The 18,912-nt window shown below is 48.8% G+C and overlaps 1 protein-coding gene across 1 annotated transcript; it reads left to right on the top strand.

Annotated features, from left to right (window-relative positions):
* Positions 1-3,752: 3,752 nt before the first annotated feature.
* Positions 3,753-7,717, top strand: LOC306951512 (G-protein coupled receptor 83-like; the record flags this gene model as incomplete). The annotated part of the gene is made up of 4 exons (XM_079542018.1): positions 3,753-4,130; positions 5,806-5,931; positions 6,489-6,622; positions 7,096-7,717. 4 exons carry the CDS (start codon positions 3,753-3,755, stop codon positions 7,715-7,717), a joined length of 1,260 nt encoding a protein of 419 aa, XP_079398144.1.
* Positions 7,718-18,912: the final 11,195 nt, after the last annotated feature.

The raw sequence follows: 18,912 nt of genomic DNA, 5'->3' as shown, positions 1-18,912 counted from the left end.
GTTCTGCATCTCTAAGTAAAAATAGTGGAGGTTTTGAATTGTCAGCATGTCTGAATTTCAGAGCTGTGTTCTTTAATTCACAGTCACTCCATTATCGTCAGTCCTTGGGGGTCTGTGAAACCCTTTATCACATCCATGTAGTGTCCTGCACAATATCTGTGCCTGCTAATCCTGCATTTCTCACTCACAGATGCAGTACTGCTCACTGCAAATGAAGAGGAACGCAGCAAGCCTCCTCAGGGCATTAAAGCAAATATAAAAGGTAAGAATCCCAGATCAGAGCTTTCAAGGACTGTTCAAACTTTTATTCATAACACAGCTACTGAGTGAAGGGGGGGGAAAAAAAAGGGGAGGGGGAGGAGATTGGTATACAGCTCAAATTGCTTCTGCTCCTTCACCGAACTGTGTATTTAAAACAAAAGTACAAACTGCTGGCTTCCCTGGAGAACTTCCAGTGTGCTCTCTGATGCAATTGGCACACTGATGGGAATATTTAGACTTAGAAAATGTAACCTCTGAATTTTCTACCTCTTGTCCACACTCAAGCAATGAAACATTGCATCTTCCCCAGCTGCCTTCAGCTCCAAATGGCAAAGCTCAGTCATTTTCTCTTTCAAACCAGAAGTCCACGATTGGCTTTTGCACCACGCGGGCTCACACCCAGCACTGCTGTGCCCTGAAGATGTTGCACGGTGCCTTGAGGATGCTGCCCACCCCCTGTGGTTCTCTGCTGCTCTCCATTGCATTCCTAAGGTAGGGGGAAATGGCTCAGATTGTGAATGTGTGAGCAGCTTTACCAGGGGCAGCTCTCATGACCTTTCAAGGGCTGCAGGAGGCCCCTACCCAGCACCAGTAACTGTGCTTGCTGAGAAGCAGGTGGGTGCGCTGCTGGGAAGCAGAGAAATGCACCTCTTGAGCATGGTAGGAACTTTGGGACTGGCAAACTGCCTAATGCAGTGGCCTTGTATATTCAGCATCACTCTCATATCATCATATAAAGTATTTATGTACCTCATAAATATGGAATAACTTGTAGGAACCTGTAGGGACAATATTATTCAGCTTTTCAAGCTCATTATGCAGGTAATGGAAGCATTTTCACTCTGCTGAGCTTGTTACACAATGGCACTTTTGCCACTGAATTCTGACTTTGTCAGCCAAGCACAATCCCGACAGCTGATGTGAAAATCATAAATGGATTATGTATATTAAAATACTTTTGATACTGAGAAAAGAATGAAGATATCACTATCTGGGACTTTAGTTGCCCTGAACAATTCAGCTGCAGACCCACATCTGTGTAAATGATGTGACTGCTCCCACTGGCATCATCCAAGCATAGGAGAACCCTCCCAGCTGAAGCACAAGATACCACCATCAACTCGTTTCACTTTGGGCCTCCATCACAACCGACGTCCCTGGCTGTGGTCCTGGCAGTGCTCTGCCAATGGAACGTACCTGCAGTACCAGTGAGGGCAGTGTGATGGATCTGCCAGGTGATGCCCTGGCTGCTGCTGGGCTTTCTTTGAACAAGTCTCAAAAATAGCTTTTTAAATTGTCTCTTGAACTGCCTACTCCTCTTGATTAAACAAGCAGGGCTAATTACAAGATGAAGCCCAGAATTATCCACTGGAAGATAGATATTTGTTAATGAAATCGATTGATCACGAAACTAATGATGTCCAGCGCTTGGGGCCATCCTTGATGATGGACAGTGCTGGTTTGTGAGTGTACAAAGTGAATGTAGCTGGCTCTGGCCTCTCCTCTTCCAGGCAGTTATTTGTGATTAGTTTTATTTCACCCCAAAGCACAACAGGGTAAAGAAGAGATCTCTTTTACACCTCTGTTTACTCTAGAATTGCATCTGTTTTACTCCTCTCTGAATTCAAGTATCTACATCCTTCTACTGGAAAAAAAAAAAAAAAAGGAAATGAAGCCATCTTAATTTTTTTTTTCTTTAAATCTTCACAGGAGCAGGCAGGAACAAGCACTTAAAAATGCACACTGCTAAGACTGTGATAACAGGACCTGGGGAGAAAGACTACATAACTATCAGCTTTTGGCATGTAGTTCTACACTGTCTGGTAATGTAGATGAATCGTGTCTTTTGAAACCCTTTCTTTAAAATTAGCTTAAATGAATGTGCAGGAGTGAGCATTCTTGACCCTGCGCACTTCTACAGAACTTACAGTGAAGCTGATTGCTGAATTATCTGGCTTTTATTTGTGAGATGGGGAAAAGTCCTGCAGGCACATAGAAGGTATCCTGGAACTAAGGCAGGCAGTGATGTGCCTGTGACAGCTGACCTCATCCTGGCCGGGCGGATTTGTGCCCCTACAGAGCAGAAGAGAAGAGGAAAAAGCTGCAGCAGCCCCCTGATGCTCATGCCCTGAACCAGCTGCACGCTGGGCTCAGTCCCAGTGATGGGACATATGGCAAAAACACTTGTGACAAAAGACATTCTGAATGGCCAAAGGTGTTATGAATTGCCAAGGCAATGCTGAGATGCTGAGTCTTCCAGAAAGGTGAAGCTGCCTTTATCTCCAACACAGGATGAAACCTGACTGTTGGTGCTGCAGCAGCCCCCCTGCTGACCACAGGGCTCTGAGTCGGGGGCAGCGCTGCTCTGCGGGTGGATTTGTCTGGAGTTGGAGAGGAAGCGAAGAAGATGAAGGATTCCTGCCCTTCTGCTCCTGCTCTCCCACCCTGCCTCGATGTCCAGCTGGCCAAGCTGTGATAGAGTCACTGTGGACATCCAGCAGCATCCTGTAACTTCTGCTCTCATTTCCATATTGCATTTCAGTTTTTATGATGTGCTCTGCATCACTGGGGGGTTGCAAAGGGGAACAGTGCCAGGCACAAAGTGGGGAGCTCACCAGGGGCAGAACTCTTCAGATACTCTCTGTTTGTGAAAAGCAGAAAAAAGATGTTGAAATTTAGTAAAAAGGCTGTACTCCACCAAGCTTTTGTGCTGGATATACAGAAAGGAGGGAGAGAAGACGGGAAAGAGGGAAAATAGGACACATCCATCTCTCTGTATTTTGCTGCTCTGCTAGAATCTGTGGTTGTCAGATACTCCAATCACCTGTCTGTGGGGCTGCAATCCATCTCAGGGTGAGCCAGGAGGAGATACACCATTGGCTATTTCACATGCAGTGTGTCATCTGGCAGGCTGTACATATAGTGAGGAAAGCGGGGACCACTCAGTCTCTGAGCAAAGCTGCTTCCAGTGAATAGCTCAGAGATACTCTGAGGATGGAAAGAAATGGGAAAGGCTTCCCCTGCTTTTTTTTTTTTTGTTGTTGTTGTTCTGATAAGCTCTGAAAACTGTTGGGAAATGGAGTGCTGATTGATGAAGAACTGTGTGGAATAGCAATAAAGCACTTTTCCAAGGAGAAGTTGTGAGAGAGAAGAACAGTACCTGAAAGTAAATATTTCATAGGATTTCTTCCTACATAGAGGAAGTGTTTGGGGATATTTCTGCATCTGAATCGTCTCCTGTATACAGGACGTATGGGACTGAAAAAGAAGAGCAGTACCTGGAGAGTCCTGGAGCGCAGCTGATGCACAATCAGCACAGGAAGAAGGACCTATTTATCAACTCCTTTATGCGGTTTGCATCTGCAGAGCATATTTTTATAATGCAAGCATGCATGTTCCTCTCTGCAACCGCTGACTGTAGCACCTGAGCTCCCAGGAAGGAGGAGGGCAGGGAAACTTGCTGCTGGCCCCGTGACAGCACTTCCTGAGCCATGAGCAGGCACACGTGGTTCCCTCTGCAGTACATCTCCAAGCCCTTCTGGAGAGCAGAGAATCACACCGGCACCAGCTTCCTCTCCACACGGTACAGCTTCCCAAATCAGTCCTTCTTCCACAGTGATTTGGACCTGGAGGACTTGGGAGACTTTGACAGTGGGACGAAATACGAGGGCGAATCCCAGAGCAGGACGGTGCAGGCGCTGCTGATCATAGCTTACTCAGTGATCATCTGCATCTCACTCTTTGGAAACACCCTGGTGTGCCATGTGGTGATCAAGAACAAGAGGATGCACTCTGCCACCAGCCTCTTCATCATCAACCTGGCCGTGGCCGATGTGATGATCACTGTCCTCAACACCCCCTTCACGCTGGTAGGACTTGGGCAAGGCTTGGTGGGGTGGTGGGATGTGGAGCAGGGAGCTGTGTGCATGCACACATCAACAACCTGCTGGCATACAGAATTTTCTAGCAGCTCTCTCCCCCTGCTCTTTTCTCCTGGGTGGGCTGTGTGCTGTGCACAGCTTCCCCTGTGCAGATATGGGCTTGGTGCAGAGGTGGGGCCACTTGCCTCCGTGTCCCAGAGCCCACCAGGAGGCCTCCCCTCCTGGTACTGTTCCCTCTCCAGGATGCGGACAATACTGGGATGTCCTGCTTGTGCTTTAGTGGGGAAGGGAGTTGGGATATGTTTAGCACTTGAAGGCACAATTAGCTGTCAATTTGCTATAGAAATGCAAGCAGTCGCTACTTGTGAAGACTGTGAGGTCTGTGCTGTGCCATGCAGCTCTGTGTGCCTCTAACCAGAGCTGGGAGTCCTTTGTTTGCTCCCAGGCACTAAATAATGGTGGCCATAAAGAGAAAAACAGAGTGAGGTGGGATGAGTAGGCTGCTGCATTGCCTACAAGTGATGCAGTGCAGGACTGTCAGTGTAGCTGAGTTTGGCAGAGTCCTCTGGATCCTGAGCATCCCAAGTGCTCCTATTGTGCTTCCTGGCCATAGCTGCCCACAGCTCCCTTCCACATTCCAGAAGCACTCCCTGCATTGCTGACTTGAATTCCCCTTTTCTCAAGCCAATCCTACGTCTTTGGTGGGGTTTCTATGCTTTGCTCTTTTGGGATTGTTCTGGGAGAGAACAGTGTGAGCGTTGGCACAGCAGTTACATATTGGGCATAGGTAATTAAGAAACTGCAATCCCTCTTAGAAAAGAGCTTTGCATCAACTTTAGAGAAAAAGAAAATTGCTACGGTTTCGTTGTTACTGAGTTGTCTCTGTGGGAGTATAATTAGAATTAAAATGGTAGGTTAATTGAAAGCATTAGCTAGTCTTGACTAATCTTCTGTGTGGACATATGTGCTGCAGTAAATGTGCCTTATTTCAAATTAGCTTAATCTCCCTCCAGAATGAGTTATACCAAATGCTGTGCAGTGAGGAACACTTACTTAGCACTTGAACGTGTGTGCAGGGAGCAAAACAACAGCAGGTACTTGGAATAACTGCCTCTGTAGGAAAGCCACAAGAAGCAGCGCCTTCCAGGAATCCGTACGGAATGGCGCGAGCCTTTCTGCTGTGCTCTGGCTTCAGACTCCACATGCCCCCCCCAGCAGCAGTGGGATTTCATGCCTGGTGGGGATAACATGGGCACCAGAGGTCAGATCGATGAGGAGGGCTCATTTCCTGGTAAAGTGTTAGTTGCTTTCTCAACTGGAGGGAAAATTTTTCTTCTGTTTGTCTAAGCTAGCTGACACCTATGAAATTGCTGTTGATGTATCTCTAACAATGTGATAAGAGGGAGCCAGCCTCAGAGATCAGTGTGGAGTTGAGGCTGCCATCCCCATTCACTGCTGAGTGGCCACGAGCTTCCGGAGATGCTCCCAATGCAGAGCACCAGCTCCTTTCCAACCCATCCATGAGTTCTTCCATGAATTCATCTCTGAGTTTTGAACCTGTGGCAACTTTATCATGGCACTTCTTCCTTACAGCGCTCCTGGGAAGCCTATTTGCAGCCCTTCAGACAGTGCACAGTTCCAATCCATTGTTTCACCTCTCCAGGTGCGGTTTGTAAGCAGCACGTGGGTCTTTGGAAAGCTGATGTGTCACATCAGCCGTTTTGTGCAGTACTGTTCTGTCCATGTGTCTGTGCTGACCCTCGCTGCCATTGCTCTGGATCGTCACCAGGTACGTGATGCACCTAGCAGCTGTGTTTGTTGGGAGGTAGGGAGCTACATGCATTAGGTGTCAAGTTCCAGTTCTTGAAACCCCTGCGGCGTCTTGGGAATGAAGGAACTGGGCTGAGGGATTCTGGTTTTCATGCTGCTGGACAAAAACCTGCTTCCTCGTGGTAATGGTGGTCCAACTAGAGAGGTTGTGGAGTTCCCATCCTTGGGGATATCCCAAACCCAACTGGAGGCAGCCCAGGGCAGCCTGCAAGGTATGCTTTCTTGCAGTGCTGGAGCCTGCAGTAATGGCTGTTACTGATAAGCACAACAAATGACACAGAGAAATTAAGTTTAAAACAGTAACTGATGGCACTCCGATTGCCTGGGTTGTGCTCCATCTGGTGTTGGAGCACAGATCATCCATTCCCATCCAAGGAGTTTGGTAGTCTGCTCATTCTACAGATACTGCAGCTCCTGAAAGAAAATTCTGATAATGTTGTATTTTAGTTAGTAGATTTTTGTCATTTTTATCAGTTGAGGGCACTTTAAATCCACTGAACTGGTTGTTCTCTGCAGGTTATCATGCACCCTCTCAAGCCGCGCATGTCCATGGTGAAAGGAGGGATTTGCATCATTATCATCTGGGTTATGGCCAGCTGCTTCTCACTGCCTCATGCCATCTATCAGACCTTGACAAGGTTTTACATCGGGTAAGACATTTGCACGGTGCTCCTTTGTAGGACATACTCAGTTTAGTCAAGGTCACACAGATTCTAATGCGTGTTTCTCCGTCTGAGTTACTGAAATGTGAAGCATGGGGAAGCAGAGAAGTCTCCTTGGCTTCGAGTTGACGGTGACTTTCTCTCAAATGAATAATGAAAATCAATGAAATTGCTTTTAGGCTTGTTGTTGGTTGATGTTGACTCAGAGATTCAGCGCTGTCATTTGAGTCAGGCACAGAAGAGAGATGCTCTTCAGCATTAGAGCATTTATATTTTCTGAGGATATGTTTAAAACATTTCCACTGAGGCCAAAGCTCAGGCTTAACGTAGAATTCTCCAAAGAAGTCCTCACCCACTTTACTGAATGAGTTCCACTGCCTGTACCTTTACTGAGATGCATGTGTCCTGCATGTGTTGTGCGATGTGCTGTGGGACTGACAGCTCTCTCTCTCTGATCCCAGGAACAGAACAATACGAACAGTTTGCCTCCCCAGCTTCCCTCCTCCTGCTGACCTTTTCTGGAAGTATTTGGACTTGACTACATTTGTTCTCCTGTATGTTCTGCCCTTGCTTGTGATCTCCATTACCTATACCATCGTGGCTAAGAAGCTCTGGCTGAGAAATGCCATTGGGGACATCACTATGGAGCAGTACTACGCCCATCAGAGGAAGAAGAAGATGACGCTGAAGATGCTGATGGTGGTGGTGATTGTGTTTGCAGTCTGCTGGTTTCCCCTGAACTGCTACGTGGTGCTGATCTCCTGCAGGGCCATCCACAGCAGCAATGCTCTGTACTTTGCTTTCCACTGGTTTGCCATGAGCAGCACTTGCTACAATCCCTTCATTTACTGTTGGCTGAACGAGAATTTCAGGTCTGAGCTGAAGTCCCTGCTGTGTGCATGCCAGCGGAGGAGTGCAGCACAGAGCCATGCCCTGCAGTCCATCTCCCCTCCATTCAGGCCCGCTTGGCTCGAGAGCTGCCAGTACAAGAGAGGCAGCACCTGCCAGAAAACGGCATCATCCCAAAGGAATTCTGCCAAGACAGACATATCCAGCCTTCGGCCAATTGTGGCAGAGCACTAACCCCTGTCTGGTGGCCGGGCAGCATGCAGTCTGTCCCACTTTGGGAAACTGAGCTGCCGGTCAGCAGTGATAACGGTGTGGCAGCCACTCAGCAGGATGCTGCACTTTGGGTAAAGCCTGCACTGTAACACTAGGATAAATGGTTTTTAAAATCTGAAGCTGGAAAAGTTGGCACAGGGTTTGTTTGCAAAGCTTCATGCCCTCCCCTAGATAATAACATACCTTCTGTATAACCTGGCTTAGAATCCTCACAAGCAGGAGCCTCACCAACCTCAGGCAGTGCTGTGCTCAGGGCTGTGGCTCTGTGCCTGGTATGGACCCCAGGCCTTCATGTTGAGAAACAGAGGGATGCACAGAGAGCTGTGTGTAAACACGAGGGGAGGGGGGAGGTGTTCATCTCTGGAGGGTGATTCTCATTTTAACTGTGAAAAAAAGAGATCTGTGGGCTCACTGCAGAGGCTGTCAGCTTCCTCTCCTGCGTGCTGCTGTCGGACTGGTAACCTGAATTTGGGCTCAGCTTTGGATTGCTGCTATGGTTAAGTGATCCAGAACTAATTGTGCAGGAGATGAGTTTGCTTCTGGAGTAAAGATTAGCTGATTGTGTAACTATTAAGCTAAAGCTAACAGTGCCCTTCCTTCACTGCAGATTTTGTTCATTTTTTGAATTTTTGGTCACTGACTCAGACCTGAGAATTGTTCCCTGATCTTATCCTACTTCTACAGCAAGGCCGATCTGTCACAAAGCCATTATTTGCACAGATGTCACTGTCTGGTAAGGTGAGGGTGAACCCAGTGCTTTACGTGACAGAATGAGAACCCATTATTTTCTTTCTGAGAAAAAGATGATTTGGCTTTATGGAATGGAGAATCATCCTCCACAGTGTGTGCTGACTCTTAAACTGCCCCTTTTTCATTTTTAATATTCTCTTGTTGAAAAGTGGTGCAGGGGTAAACGGGTTTTCTACTGACATCCATGTCACAGAAATCTGGTGTAAAGCTGCCCCATGGGTGGCCTATAATCCCACAGGTTGTGCACTGACAGCTCTGTGTGCCACCACAAATGGGGATGGACAAGGGTCTCATCAGAGATGGAGATTGAAGGGTAGGAGATGGGACTGGGGGACCTCTGATGTGCTGGGAAGCTCTGCAGACCTGGAGGGTGGCACACAAGGCGCGCTTTGGCGTGTCACCTCACACCCACTCTGAATCCAAAGGTTCTGGAGCCTATGTTCCAGCTGGAACGTGTCACACCAATGTCTTGGCATCACCAAATTCTCTGTAAGATCAGCACTGCCAGCAATGCTCAGTTATTTTACCTCATAACTGCACTCCACTCTTTCAGCTCGTGCCTCCGTCCATTTGCTAAAATCCTGAAACCTCTGTGGTTTTATTTGATTTATCCCAGAACATTTTGATGAGGCATAGAGCAGATGTTTCAAGGGAGAAAAACTGTTTGCCCAGTGTGTGTAGCTGCCAATTCAAACGTTACTGAATGGTCTGTGGCTTCAAGAAACTTTTCTATGTTTTGCTAATTCAAATCTCACTTTGCACCTTAATCCCCAAGGGAAGTATTACACTAAATACTGAAAATTAAGCAGGTCTCATCTATGTGAAAAATTCCATAAAAACCAGAGCTGAGAAACTAAGAATTAATGAGCTGTTCTCAATCACAGCCACCGAGAAACACAACAGCCAACATCATCAAGCAGCAACAACAAGTGTTCCCAGGGAAACCTGTGTGCACTTACTGGCAGAGCCTCGGCACAGAGGAACTCACCTAATATCAGGTCAACATCTTTGTAAGTGTTTAAACAGATCTGCAGTGATTGGAAGGACTTTTGTCTCCCATTCTAAAAGCATCTCAAGAAGAAATTTTCTCACTCTTTCAGTGAAAGCGGAGTGAGAAGTGAACTCTCCTCCTTTTTACAGAGCTTTTGTTTTGCACTGGCTTCCCTCCTGCTTTAATGGGCTTGTAGGAAATGACCCAGGTGGGGTCAGGAAGGCTCTTCTGTGTCTCCTGAATGAGGTACCCAGGAAGGATGAGCTGGGCTCGGCTCTCCGTGTAACTTGTCCTTCTGACCTCATCTCAGTGCGTGCTGGAACTGCTTCCTCCACCATTATCCTTTAATGCAAAATCCAAAGATGTGTGTTCTTGAGAACCAAAACCCAATTAGAGAGTACTCTGACAGTCAAAGCTCTTCGTGCAGCACTGCACGTGTCCTAAATGCTGTTTTCAGTTACCATTCGATGCTGTTAGTGTAGCATTTGCTGCATCTCTCACGGCCCAGAAAGCACTTCTGCAGGTGCTCTGCGATACTCCCAGCCTTTCCTTCCGGTCAGTGCCCCCTGTAAGGGCCATTTTCCCACATCAGCATTTCAAATACCTCCTGATGAGCTCAGAGAGTGTGGCTTATGCAGCTGCCATGGCTTTACCCTGCAGTATCTTTTCAGGTGATGGGGACAGGTGGTTGCTGTCTCCTGATGGGTTCTGAGCAGCCCAAGCACCCACCCTGGCCGGTGGTCTGTCCAGCAGGCTGTCAAAAGCTGCCTAGACCTGACAGCAGGATGCCTGGCAGCAGATGGAAGTAATGTGGCTCATCCCATTTCACATCTCTAAAATAAGGTGTTGGTCTAGGCTATATCATTTTCTGCCTTCGCCAGCTCACAGCAAAGTGAGCTACCCTTCAGCTCCTGCTTTCTTGCTTTACAATGAGAGACAATGGCTCACACTGTGCAAGGTTGGGTATTAGGAAACATTTCTTCTCTGAAAGAGTGATGAGGCACAGGAACAGACTGTCCAAGGAGTGGTGGAGTCACTCGCTGTCCCTGGAGGTGTTCCAAAATTGTGGAATGTGGCAACTGGGGACACGGTTAGTGGGCAGGGGCGGGTGGCTTGGGCTTGGTGATCTGAGAAAGCTTTTTCAACCGTAATGGTTCTGTGATTCCATGATTTTTCTGCTCTTTCTCAGCCAACATGGGTAGGCTGAGCTGCCTAGGAGCTGGCAGAGCTCAGTATTGCTCTGCTGCAAACGCTGCTGGCTAAATCCAAACTGGCTCATCTGATCAGTCCCAGCGCCCTGCATTGTGAGCTATCTTGTTGAAAGAGTTGTACTCAAAATCAACATATTTTTTCTTATCAGGACGCGATATTGGTTGTCAGTCCTCTTGTTTTCCACGGGAGGAAAAGAGCAGGAGCAGAGCAAAGAAAATACATCGCAGAAATCCACGCGCCATCGGGCGCTGCGGGGAGCGGCGGGACGGCGCCGTGCGTGGCCGCCAGGGGGCGCCGCTACACCGCACTGCCGCGCGCGGCCACTAGAGGGCGCCGTGACACCGCGTGTGGGCTGGGCGCAGAGCCGCTCTCCCCCCTCAGCGGAGCGGCTCCGTCCGCGCGCTCCCCTCCCACGGGCGCAGCGCCGCGCAGCCCCGACCCGCGGCCCGGGGGTGCGGTCAGTGCGGGCTGCTGCGAACGGGAAGCGGTGAGGCTGTCGTGCACCCAGACATCTTTATCGAGTGCCGCTTTTTCTGTACCTCTGTAATAGGGTGAGTGAAAGACTTCTCAGAGAATTTAAAAAACCACGTCGGAACGTGATTAGGCTTCAGAAGTGCGGTATGAGCTCGAACGCCGCTCGGAACCCCGCGCCGTGGCAGCCGTGTCCGCGTCCGTACTGCGCTCGGCTCCGATCGCTCCTCAACGCCGGGGCTGTGGCCTTGCAGCGCTGCCCTGGCACTGATCTGCGGGGCCTCAGACATAAAGCGTGTGTGAGGAGTTCTGTATCGAAGTTAAAAGGACGCATTAAAATAAATAAGATAAGGTATCCTGGCTGCGAGCTCCTAATGCACCCAGCCAGATAACTACAATGGGACCCGAGCTCTCAGCAGCGGTAGCGCGGGTCTGCAAAGGAAGTGAAGCAATTACGTTCCAAACACACTTCGCTGATGGATCTCAGCGAGCTGGGCTGGCAGGCAGACTTCGGCAGAGCCCCTTTTGTGCTCCTGACCATAGAAAACAATCAATAGGAAGGCTTAACTTCCTGGACCTGCGCTGAATGCTAAGTTAGCAAAAGAGTACCTCATTATTATACTACATTTTACAAGGAAACAGTGGGCAGAGGAAATGTGACTCAGTGCAAATACTGGGATAAAAAGGTACTGTGCAAATGAACAAACAAACCTCTTGCAAGCAAGCTCTGCTGAGCGCCACTGTCGCATTCTTGTTGAGTCTCAGGGCATTTTAGGACCCACTCCAAAAGGGTTCTTCGCTATTCATACAGCTAAAAATAGACCTGACGTCTCAGTTGCAGTGCTCAGCCAAAGCTCAGAGCCAAGGAACACTGATTCATTGAATCCAAACCTTTGGGCCCTTCCAGAAAACCACAAGGTAGGTGACAAAGCTCCAGTGAAGTTGATCCAAACATTGACAACATCGGCCTTTGTCCTCTGACGGTGCCTCTCCTTTCCAGATTATGACTATTTGCTAGTAAGAATATTGCAACCAAGTATACACAAAACCCAGGGATTGCAAAACAGTCGCCCTGGGGATGTTAAAACAAACAGAAATCCCACACGTATTTTTCCTCTTTCAGTGTCTGCCAAAGTCTGATTGCTGCTCTGAAGGCTGCTTTGTGCTATCTTTTTTCTCCATTTCTTCTCATGAATGGACTTTTGTCCACTCTTCTTCTATGTCCTCCACATCAGGCTTAACATCGTAAGACTCCATATTTTTCATACGGAAAGCCCAGTGTACACAAGGTTTGCTTCCCTCAGTTCCCTGTCATAGGAAACGATGCTGAGAACGTTGTGTAGAAAGGATCTGAACAGTTATGGTCCTCGTCTGCTGGGAACCATTGAAAAAAAGGGGTAACTAAAGAATCACAGAATCACAGAATGGCCCGGGTTGGAAGGGACCTCAAGGATCACAAATCTCCCACCCCCTGCCACACGCAGGGCCACCAACCTCCCCATTTCACAGCAGCCCAGGCTGCCCAGGGCCCCGTCCGACCTGGCCTTGAACACCTCCAGGGATGGACGGGGCATCCACAGCCTCTCTGGGCAGCTGTTCCAGCACCTCACCACTCTCATAGCGAAGAACTTCCCCCTGACATCCAACCTCAATCTTCTCTCCCTCAACTTCAAACCATTTCCCCTTGTCCTGCTGTTACCTACCCTTTCAAAGAAACTTCTGTGGAGGAATGAAAAGCAGAGCAACGTCTCTCATCAGAGGAGGGGACGGGTGATGCTGCAGGCTGGAGGCCGGGCTGCCTCAGGAGGAGCAGAATGAGGGGCACAAACTCACCCTTACCCTGCTCCCCTTACCACACCCAGCAAAGCCCCATTTTCCACTGTTTTAGCAGCTGACAGCTGAAGACATAAATTTCATCTCCTTTGAATTAATGCTGCGGTAAAACTCCTCTGAAGCAGCACAGCAAAAATCACATCCACACCTCACTAACATCTACACACCTTCAATATTGAGAGCAACTGCCTCATGTTTGCAAAAGTTCTGGGAGTGTTTGAAGTACTGAATGCTGCCCTTCTGTGCCATCCGCTCTTCCCTCTCCTCCCACAGACGTGTTTCTGTCTCAGAGGGATGCTGTACTGATGGGCAAAGAGGAGCAGCACAGCTGCTCCGAGTTTGCAGCTTGGGTTTGGATCTCACCCTTCACCTGTTGGGCTCCTTTGCTACATCAACACAAGAGAGAAAGTTTCAGCATTTCATAAGGCACAGAAATCTTCACAGCTTTCAGCAGAAATGTAATGTAAGAAAAAAGCGCACATTCCTCATGCATTTTGTTTTTATTTTCCTCTCCTTCATCATTTCTATCTGGAAGAAAAAAAAAATTACGGGGTGTTATTAAAAATACTTAGAGCTTTCCATTATCTCGAGTTGAAATGACATCCCGGAAAGCTGCTTTAAGGCACGCTGCCAGCTCCTGTCACATAACTTGCAGTGTTGGTACTTAGGAACACAGAGAGGAAGGTCATCAAAAGTTGATATATTCAGATGAAGTATTGGCAAAACAAGATTGCGCCGAGCCATTCAGCCCAGCTGCTCTGATTGTGCAGAGTGGTGCTTCAGAGCACAGAGGCTGAAGGCAGAGCTTCATGGGAAGGAAAAGCTCTGCCCGCGTCCCAGAACTGTTCTTTCACCTCCCTGGTGCAGAATCCATGGGAGATGTCAGCTGTGCCCAGGGTTGGGTGTACTGTGCTCCTCTGGTGCCCAAAACTGTGCAAAGCTTGGGGGTTGCAAGGATGCCACCTTTCCCCCTTTGCTTTGCCTTGCTAGGGTGTGGGGAACAAAAGCTGGAGCAGGAGGGGGGTGGATGCTGCTGTCCCAAGGGGAGATGGCTCCTGCCTGCACAGCTCATGGCTAAGACTGGAAGGTTTTTTTTACTTCAGCTGTGGTTCCTCTTTGAACAGAAGAGAAACGAAGCTCAGCTTTGCCCCAGAATGTCTGTTTCTTCCTGGAAGGATTTTAATCTGTTTTACTCTTTGCAGTTTTGCAGTCTGACTGTTGATATGGTCACTACTGTGACAAAGTATGATTTTTCCTTTCCTTAATTCGCTGAATCTCTTTGGCCTTTAACAGCAGCTCCTGAAGCAAAGTACCTAGCAACGTGCCCTGCCTTATATCCTCGCTCCAGGAAACTCACAGAGATGTGCTCAGCTCCGCAGTAATTACTGTGTGTGTATATAAATGCCAGTCCCACTTTCCCCATGGCCCAACATTTCTTAAATGAACTGAATCTTCTTCTTCCTTCTGGTCTCCCTCCTTGTTATCATGGCCTCTTTGGGGCTACCTGAGGAGATACTTCCAGCTTCTCTCCAGCTAAGTCAGTGCAGAGTGAAGTGTTCACCTTTCACGCGGAGTCCCACCGTTCTCTTATTAGGGCATTCTGGCCCCAGGTTTACTTTTCCTTTCGTAATGTATTTTGCTGATTTACAAATGTGGTGGCAATGCTCAGTCATGGCCTGAAGCAGTGATGGAGCACAGTGATGGCAGGGCCAGCACAGGGGAGCTCAGGTGCAAGCAATGTACAGAGTGATGGAAGGGATGGAGTCAGGATCCACCCCTGCACGGACCTCATTTAAGGGTTGGCAGTGGAGGTGAGGGTGTCTTGCTGGAGATCTGAGACCGTCCAAAGGTAAGCAGAGCTTTTTCATTTGTTTCTGCATCCACAGCTGTACCATTTTGGCTTGTTCTCATTTGCTGCAGCTAAAGGCTTTGCCACCCTGCTATTACTGCTGTACTTTCCGTCATGTTATCAAGTTACAACAAATCTTTATATTTCAGTAAGGATAAGGGAATGGTCTGAAGCAACACTAAGCTGTGTTGTCAATGGGGCCCTCAACCTTCTGAGTAAATGGGAAGTCTAAAAATGAGCGCTGGCTGTGAGTTTTAAAAGCTACTCTGGCATCTCACTGGCCACTTTTCTAATGAAGTGTAGTGTAGAAAAGGGTCTCATAGAGCGTCTGGAGAGAAGGCAAAAAAAAGGGTTTCCAGGAAGAAGGAATAAAGAGTTTATAAGAACAGAGCTGTTCCAAATAAGCGTTCTTGTTCGTGTGAGCTGAGACAATATTAAGGTGGCAAGAAGCCCATGAGGAATAAATAGAAATGATGCTGTGAGTCACCAGCGTTCCTTTACTGCTCACATCACAGCGGGAGCAGAACATCTGGGCAGCGTCGTTCAGTGGGAGGCTGAGCAGCTGCCAGGCAGGGCTGAAAGGCGCTTCTGAGTGCTTCCAACCCGGGCATGGGATCCTCCCTGTGCTCCAAATCCACCGTAGAGCAGCATTGGTCTCTTTGGTTCCACAAAACGTAGCATGGTTTTAGAGAGAACAGCCGACCCCCCTGCACCCTTGAAAATGGGGGTGTGCCTGTGTGTGTGTTTGTGTTTATATGTGTATAGGTGTGCAAGCCTCATTTGAAATACAGGACCCTCATAGACAGTGTGTAAGAGGGGCAGACCTTCCCCAGGGTTTCAGGGACCAGTCGTTAGATCACAAACAAATCCGGTTGAGGATCTTATATGGGATTGGATCACATTTTGGCAGCTGTTTCTGTTACCGCCCTTCCATGATGCCTTGCAAGTGAGAATAAATAATCAGAGAGTGTCTGGGACATTTTTCTGCTCAGAATCAGACCCAGAGGCTCTCCAATGGCATCACCAAAATAAATCACCCCTCTCCAGAGTGGATGATCACAGATTTTTTTCTCAATTTTCCAAAACATGAAATGCAAACCAGGTGTAAGGAGCTTCTCTGTTCCTCAGCAGCTTTGCCTGCTGCCATGGCTTATTTAACTGCCACCCTCCACCAGCACATCTCTGCTGAGATCACTGCAGGCACAGAGTTGTGGTCAAACTGCAGAGCTCAGTTAAGTGGTGAAGGAGTGAATTACTGGTAAAACAGCAAAAGTCAATGAAAAGAAGTGTGGTTCATATGAAAACAGAACTTCTGTGACAATCAATAAGCTGGACAAATGTTACCCAGATTTGGAACCACTCTTGGCACAGATCCTCTCCCACTCCCTCTTCCAAAATCAGGCAAGCTCAAAGGCAGGCAGAGGTTTGGTTGTCTCCTAAGCATTTTAGATCTGGAAGCCTCACAAGCACTTATGTGCTACATCCCATTATCTGGGGTGACTGCCTGTGATGGCCTTTGCCTCTCCACGTGACTGTTGGCACCTCAGCACTTTTGGTCTCCTCTGCCCTGTCCCTCTTTTCTCTCTGGGTGAGGCTGTCAGTAGTCCCAGGAACAAAGCTATGGGGGGAGGAGGATGCAGTGTTCCTTTGCCAAGATTAATGGGCAGTGTTCTTGGAGCTAATAAGAGTGTTGTCTTTAAAACAACATTCATCAAAGGAAAGAGCTTGTTGGTTGCTGATTTACGAGGGAGAGTGACTACCCTCCCTCTGTGGGCTGCTAATCCTGAACTGACTCACTGACTAAAATTGTTTAAGCCATGATATTCCTGAAGTATTACATTTCAGATCAAGGCTTAAAGGGCGAGGAGAGTAACTGCCTGCCACCCTTCTGCACGTGCCTCCATCCATCTTGAGGGAGTACTGGGGCAGCAGGAGCACACCCCAAAAAACTCCAGTGATCGAAGATGCTTTTCTGGTTGCTTCCAGTAGTGCTAGTTTCTCCCATGTTTTTCCCCTTTGCTTTGCAAAGAGGCAGCGTGCTTAGCAAGTTGGTAACTTGAATGAGGACAAAGGGAGTTTCCTCCCACCAGAGTGTGCTGGGGGCTCGGTCAGGTGAGATCCCACCGGGCACGTGGGTATCCGCAGGCAGAGATGGAGCCGTCCTTGTGCCTCTGCTTGTCCCAAGAGCGTGCCATTACATCCTTCACCTGGCACTTGGGGGGCAGTTCTCTGTGGGATGGTCTCCTTCTGACCCCGGTGGGCTGGAGCTGCGTGATTCACTTCCCTGAAGAGGGTTCTTCAGCATCTACCCACGCAGGAAGACCGCGTCTGAGGCACAGGCGCTCCAGAGGAATGCTTTTCTACTTCGTGGAAACTGAAAATCATCCCGAAGATCTTCAGGTGCTCCGCTACTCGAGCGCGGCCGCCTCCCCTCTCGCCCTCCGCTCGGTGTCACCTCCCCGCCATGACCGCCAGGTGGCGCTGCGGGCCGCCGCACCGAGGTCGCTGCGGGGGCGCTGCCGAACCGAGCCTGTGGTCTGCGCACCTGGCTGGGGGGGACGGGCGGTGGAGGCTCTGCTTCCCCTCGGGCTCTACGGCCTGAAGGTGCCGGCACAGACCTTCCTTTCACTGCGGCTCAGGGTCTTCGGTTAACTACAAGGTATCTCAAGTTCTTTGCCGCGTTGGTAGATGTGAGACCCAGAAAAGCACTCCGATGTTTTCTGGGCCTCACTGTTCCAGACGTGGGCCAGGCACTGACCGCAGCCCAGCCTGTTCCTCACCAGTGAGTGCTGACTATCAGAAGTGTCATGAATTCCACTCAGCCTTCAGTCAGTTGATCAAATGAAGTCATACCTCGTGCTGCAAGGAAGCTCTGATACATTTCTTGGAACAATAAACGCGCATCAAAACGACAGTGCAAAATTCAACAGAAAAATAACATCCAAACTCAAATGAGAAGCAGGGAAGGAAAGAAGTGACCTTGTTGTGAAATGTGACAGTTCGCTTCAAGTCTGAATTAATAAGATGTGATGTTTATATCAGAGAAGTGTGTGCCCCAACCTGCTGCATGCGCTCTGCTTTGTCTTCTGGTTGCATCTGAAGACTACAGCATCCTATGGGTACAAATCAAAGCGTTGTACAAACAGTTTTTCAGGGTTATTGTTCTTTGCCGACTGAGCTTGTGCAGATCTTCAGAAACACCCTTACTGACACCTCCTCAACCTGGGTTCTGCCTTTTGCCAATCCAGGCCTCTATGAGCTGATACGCGTTTCCAGTATATGCAGCATCCAGCACAGATACGCGCTGAGTGCAGAGAGGCAGCACTTGTTTGTTCCAGCATCAAGCACAGTCGGCAGCTCTGTGCAACTCGGCCCTGTGACAGCTGGGGCACAGCGAACTGCTCCTATTTGTCCAACACGTCACTCAGCAAAAATAAAAACAGCTGAGAAAGCTTCACTTCTGGGAAGCCGGCAGATACCGCCTCTGCATGTCAGAGCCGTGCTGGTGTTGGGGAACGACGTTATCGCTGCACCTCGGCGTGCTGCTCAGTGCTCACAGCTGCTCCCCGGGAGCACAAAGCCCTGCTGGGGGCAGAGCTGTGCGGGTACCGGCTGGCTCCACACCGGACATGTGGGAGGTGGAGCCCCACAGCGTGGCTGAACACAAAACGGCGTCTTCAAGCTGATGGAAGGCTTCTTTCACTTCAAACGTTACTGTGGGTCTGCCTGGCAGAAGAGGGAGGGAAGGACGAGTTCTCTTACTGTTATGACACTCGAATGGCCGCAGAATTTGTTTTAAAAGGTTGTGTGGAAATATAGAAGGTGAGATGTGAGCACAGTGCAGTGTGGAGCTCTATTGGCTGCTCAGAGAAGGATGGGATGCAGGTGGATGGACCTGCAGCTCGTGCTCCCTTGTTGTCTGGTTCTACCTCTGTACCTTCAGCAAATCATTGAATTTCTCCCCTTCCCGTAAACTGAAGTTAATGGTAGAAATGCCTCTGTTTCACAAGAGTGCTGGGTATGAATTAACACGTGCTGAATAACGAGGCA

The sequence above is a fragment of the Tetrao urogallus genome (genome assembly GCF_951394365.1).
Source record: "Tetrao urogallus genome assembly, chromosome: 13".
Taxonomy (NCBI): domain Eukaryota; kingdom Metazoa; phylum Chordata; class Aves; order Galliformes; family Phasianidae; genus Tetrao; species Tetrao urogallus.
This window is presented reverse-complemented; position numbering and strand designations above follow the sequence as displayed.